This window comes from Etheostoma cragini, chromosome 2, assembly GCF_013103735.1.
Source record: "Etheostoma cragini isolate CJK2018 chromosome 2, CSU_Ecrag_1.0, whole genome shotgun sequence".
Classification (NCBI taxonomy): Eukaryota; Metazoa; Chordata; class Actinopteri; order Perciformes; family Percidae; genus Etheostoma; species Etheostoma cragini.
The window spans coordinates 29,800,838-29,805,831 of record NC_048408.1 but is presented as its reverse complement, the minus strand read 5'-3'; the positions used below and the strand labels follow the sequence as shown (position 1 = coordinate 29,805,831).

At 43.6% G+C, this 4,994-nt stretch overlaps 1 protein-coding gene across 2 annotated transcripts; it reads right to left on the bottom strand.

The window, feature by feature from the left end:
• Positions 1–216: 216 nt before the first annotated feature.
• On the bottom strand, positions 217–3,621 carry LOC117962072 (calponin homology domain-containing protein DDB_G0272472-like). Of its 2 annotated transcripts, XM_034901128.1 has the most exons (2): positions 2,141–3,621; positions 217–2,023 (listed from the first exon to the last, which is right to left on the bottom strand). In XM_034901128.1, the coding sequence occupies exons 1-2, from the start codon at positions 3,095–3,097 to the stop codon at positions 1,577–1,579; spliced, it is 1,404 nt and encodes a 467-aa protein (XP_034757019.1). In that variant the 5' UTR covers positions 3,098–3,621; the 3' UTR covers positions 217–1,576. The 2 variants fall into 2 exon arrangements, with proteins under 2 accessions (XP_034757019.1, XP_034757008.1); XM_034901117.1 differs by having other exon boundaries at positions 217–3,621.
• Positions 3,622–4,994: the final 1,373 nt, after the last annotated feature.

The following is a 4,994-nucleotide window of genomic DNA, read 5'->3' as shown; positions in this document are numbered from 1 at the left end:
TGACTTGGACTCGAACCTCTTTGGACTCGGTCTTAACTTGGACTCGAACCTTTTTGGACTCGGTCTTGTCTTGGACTCGAACCTCTTTGGACTCTGTTTTGTCTTGGACTCAAACCTCTTTGGACTCTGTCTTGACTTGGACTCGAACCTCTTTGGACTCGGTCTTGACTTGGACTCGAACCTCTTTGGACTCGGTCTTGTCTTGGACTGGAACCTCTTTGGACTCGGTCTTGTCTTGGACTCGAACCTTTTTGGACTCGGTCTTGTCTTGGACTGGAACCTCTTTGGACTCGGTCTTGTCTTGGACTCGAACCTTTTTGGACTCGACTTGACTTGGACTCAAACCTCTTTGGACTCGGTCTTGTCTTGGACTCGAACCTCTTTGGACTCGACTAGTCCTGGTCTTGGACTTGCCCTGGACTCAACTAAGGTGGTCTTGACTACAGCCCTGTCCTCCTCACACTGAATAAGATTTCTCAGGTGTGCATGACTCCATGTAAATAAACAGTCCTTTAGCATCGTAACACACCTTCCATTCAAAGTGGACAGAACACCAAATTAAATTAAAGCTGCAAGCAGCGATGAAGGGCCCTCGCTAACCTGCGCGACTCGGGGTTATTGGCGGACGCCTCTCCTAGCGACCTCCCATTTGCATTCGCCGCTGTCGGCGCTCGGGCCCTAACTATGAAAAGCTGTTTTTGGTCTTCTCAACACTTTTCCAACTATCACAACTCTAGTGTTGGTTGAAATAAACACAAACGTAACTCATTTACATGTGAACACATGTCGGCTCTATGCAGCTAAAAGGATTGTTTTTTAAATGGAGTCTGGTTGGTTCAGCGCTAGCTGCGTCATTGTGTTTTTTTTTGTTGTTTTTTTTGCTTTGGATTCTTCTTTGGTCCTGTCTTGTGTTTTTGGTCCTGTCCTTTTATTTTTTATTTTGTTTAATTTATGTAATGTATCTGTTGTGTCAGGACCACCGGATCACCCAGAGTTAGCCTCCACTTCTACAGCTGAACCTGCAGGTCTGCAGGGGTACGGCAGGAAACCGGATCACCCGGAGTTACCCTCCTGAACCTGCAGGTCTGCAGGGGTACGGCAGGAAACCGGATCACCCAGAGTTACCCTCCTGAACCTGCAGGTCTGCAGGGGTACGGCAGGAAACCGGATCACCCAGAGTGCTGCCCCGTCTCCTCAGAGGATGGATGGATGGACGGATGCTGATGGATGAATAATGATGGATGGATGGATGGATGGACGGATGCTGATGGATGAATAATGATGGATGGATGGATGGATGGATAATGATAGATGGATGGATGGATGGATGGATGGATGGATGGATGGATGGATGGAAATTGAAAGATAGACTTTATCCCAGACTTTAGAGCAAAGTCTAGTGGTTGAGGGTAATAGGTGGGAGGTTCAATTCCTCCTTCCTCTTCTTCTTGTCTCTCTTCTCCTTCTCCTTTTCTTCTTTTTTCAGTCGTTTCAATTCCTCCATCTCATTCTTCTCATTTTCCATTTTCACCTTCTTCTCTCTCTCTGCTTCCTCCTTCCTCTCCTTCTTTTCTCTCTACTCCTTCTCCTCTTCTTCTTTTTTCAGTCGTTTCAATTCCTCCATCTCTCTTTTCTCATTTTCCATTTTCACCTTCTTCTCTCTCTCTGCTTCCTCCTTCCTCTCTTTCTTGTCTCTCTTCTCCTTCTCCTCTTCTTCTTTTTTCAGTCGTTTCAATTCCTCCATCTCTCTCTTCTCATTTTCCATTTTCACCTTCTTCTCTCTCTCTGCTTCCTTCTTCGTCTCCTTCTTGCGTCTCTTCTCCATCTCCTCCTTTTCTGTCTTCTGTCTTTTTAACTCCTCCTCCTCTGCCTTCTTCTCCGTTCTTCTCAGCTTGGCCTTCTCCTTGTCGGTTTTCTGGGCGAGCTCCTGGAGGCTGAGTTGAAGAACCCGGAGCTCGGTGTTTTGCCGGGCGAGGTTCTCCATCTCTTCCTCCCTTTGAGCCTCCTTGAGGTGCCACTCGTCCTCCGTCTCCATGCTCTTCTTCTGCAGCTCCGTCAGACTGAGGCTGAGCTCGGTGTTTTGCTGCTGGAGGATCTTCATCTCTTCCTCCATTTGAGCCTTCTTGCTGTCCCACTCGGCCTCCATCTCTCTGCTCTTCCTGTCCAGCTCCTCCACTATCTCGGAGATCCCCTTTGCAGCCCTCTCGCGCCGCACCTTATCTTCCAGAGCCGACACTTTTCTCTGCCACTTGGCCTCGCTCTGGAAGATCTCGCTCTCTGTCTTTTCCAGCTTGGCCACACACTCCGACGTCTCAGTTTCCAGCGCCTTCTTTTCCGTTAATATCTGCTGGATCACGTTGTCCTTTTCCACAACGACCCGGCTTAACTCCTCGTCAAAGAACTCTTGCGAAGTTTTGAGCTTTTCGACTTCCTGCCGCTCTAACTCCATATTTTTCATAATCAAATCCTTATTTTCCACCATTAGATTCCTACTTTTCGTCGTCTCATGCTTATTTTTAATCAGCATCTCCTTATATTTTTTCGTCAGAGCCTTATTTTTCGACATGATGCAGTTGACCTCTTTCTGGTAGGCCTGTCTCTTGCTCTGGTCCTCGTCTTTATTGAACACGTTGTAGCTCCAGCGGAATCTCTCCGTGAGAATTTTTTCTTTGGCCAAACTTTCCTTGAGAAAGCGGATCTCTCCATTCTTGATTGTCTGGTCCTTCATCATTGTTTTCCTAACCAAACTTTCTTTTTTTAGAGCCTTGAGGATTTCCCTCTTCCCCTCCACCAGGCCAGCATTCACTGAGACCAGCTCCTTGTTTCGGTTATGGATCTCCAGAAGGGTCCTTCTCAGGTCCTCGAACTGTGCGTTGGTTGCCATGGTAGCCACAAAAAAATGTTTTTCTGAATCTGAATCTGAATCTGAATCTGAATCTGCTTTTTTCGCCAGGAGTGAGGACAAATACGAGGAATTTGTCTTTGGAGCATCGTTACTCACACTGTGCTTACACACACATATCAACCAAAACAGTAATATACACACTAATATACACACAATATATACATACTCCAAACAGAAACTATATAGAGGCATGATTGCAATGAAGAAGAAACAATATAGAGGGATGGGTGCAATTATCAGTAAAATTATTTAGATGTGCATAGTGCAAGGGTACTGGGATAAATAGTATTATGTTCTAATATTACAATATGAACAGTGTGAACATATGAACAAATAGGAAATGAGAATGATGAATAAATAAAAAAATGAGTGAGATGTGAGAATGGGAATGATGAATAATACTAAATAAGTGGAATAATATAGCTGCTGTATAGACAGTGTTCCTGGGTTATGGACCAGAACTGAACCTGACACTGTGGGTCAGAAGTCAGGTGGCTTGTGGGTGGAAACTGTTCCTGAATCTGTTGGTTTTGGCGAACAGTGCTCTGTAGCGCGCCTACCAGAAGATATTTTAACAATATTTCTTGCAGTACTGGAGTATTTTGTAGTAGTACTGCTAGTATTGCAGTTTAGAGAAATGTTTTGAGTTTTGAGCTCTGTGACAGCAAAGATGTGTCTCTTAATGAAGGACAGGGTTCAAGTGAAAGCTGGTGTGTCTCTCAGTAAGATACAGGGTCTGTGTTCAAAGGCACAGAACATCAAAGCACATATGATGTCACACGCTTGTGACATCACACCAAGCCTTCTACATCAGTTTTATCAAAAGACGTGTGATGTCACACATTCTAACCCTTATATAAATCTTAATATTCACCAAAATAATATAATTACAACGATAATAATAATTCCTTCAAAATAAAAGTCCAGTTAAATGAAGCATGAAGCATTATTTGCGGCGTGCGGAATCCTCTTTAAACGTGATCGGTATTATAAAGAGGACGTGAATATACTTTTAGTTTCCATAACAATGTATTCTGTAATATTGCAGTATAACTCCAACGAATATTGGAATTGCAAGCAAATAGCAAATAATAAGCTGGGGGATCAAATGTGATTTTTCACGAGACCCAACAGTCGCCTCCAGCTACAATGAGAAAGGTGGAATTAGGTGCTGACATTTCCACAAAATCTATCAATTCAGTGCACATTTCATAAAAAAGATTCCTTATTAATGTCTAAGCCCCTGAAGGCCTCATTTTGCCCTGCTTTGTAAATCAGGCTGCCACTGTCCTGATTGTCATAGACCATGAAGCAGAAACCTTTCAATTAATTGCGGGAAAATATGTGTACAAGCATAACGGCAGTGTCCAGCAGATGGCAACATAACAGCAAAAGATAAACACATTTTCATCACTTTTTTGGTAATGTCAGATTTGATGATGAAAAACCACAATGCACAATGTTTTTTTTTGTTTTTGTTTTTTCAAGTTGTATATTCATGTTTGTTCAGTTTGACAGCCCTGCTTTAAACCAATCACAATCTTCTTGGGCAGCGCTAAGCTCCGAATGCAGCGACGATGCTAAATAGTTTGGGGAAAGATCTTGTTTTTTGTGCAACATCTGCAACCCGCAAAAGAAAACGCCACATAAAATATTAGTGTTTACCAGTGTATCGCTGTGTACGTTGTCCTTGCAATCAATTCAGTTTTTGGATGATGTATGTGTGTGTATGTGTGTGATATGCATGTGTGTTCTTACCTAATGGATTTGGTGTGATTAGATCACTCACTGTGTAGTCCTTTATCAACTCGGTGGGATCAGGGGAGAACTTGCTTGGACGCGTGTTCTGCCAATAATCAATGTCCACACGTACCGTCTGCATCTCGGTGCTGTGACCCGGTTATTTTCCCTTTGTCAAACTATTCAAACCTTAACGACTGACACTCCTGACACGGTGAAAAGCAGCTTTCCCCGTCTCTCCCCACACCTGTGTTACCTGAGGCTGACTACCTTTATGCCTTCCCAGGCAATGCTCCACCCAAACATAACATTGCAGATTTTATATGTGGTATTTAAATAAAAACAAAAC

Excerpts from the sequence above, each read along its gene's own strand:
- LOC117962072 (XM_034901117.1), bottom strand. The coding sequence starts at position 3,097 with ATGCCTCTATATAGTTTCTGTTTGGAGTATGTATATATTGTGTGTATA.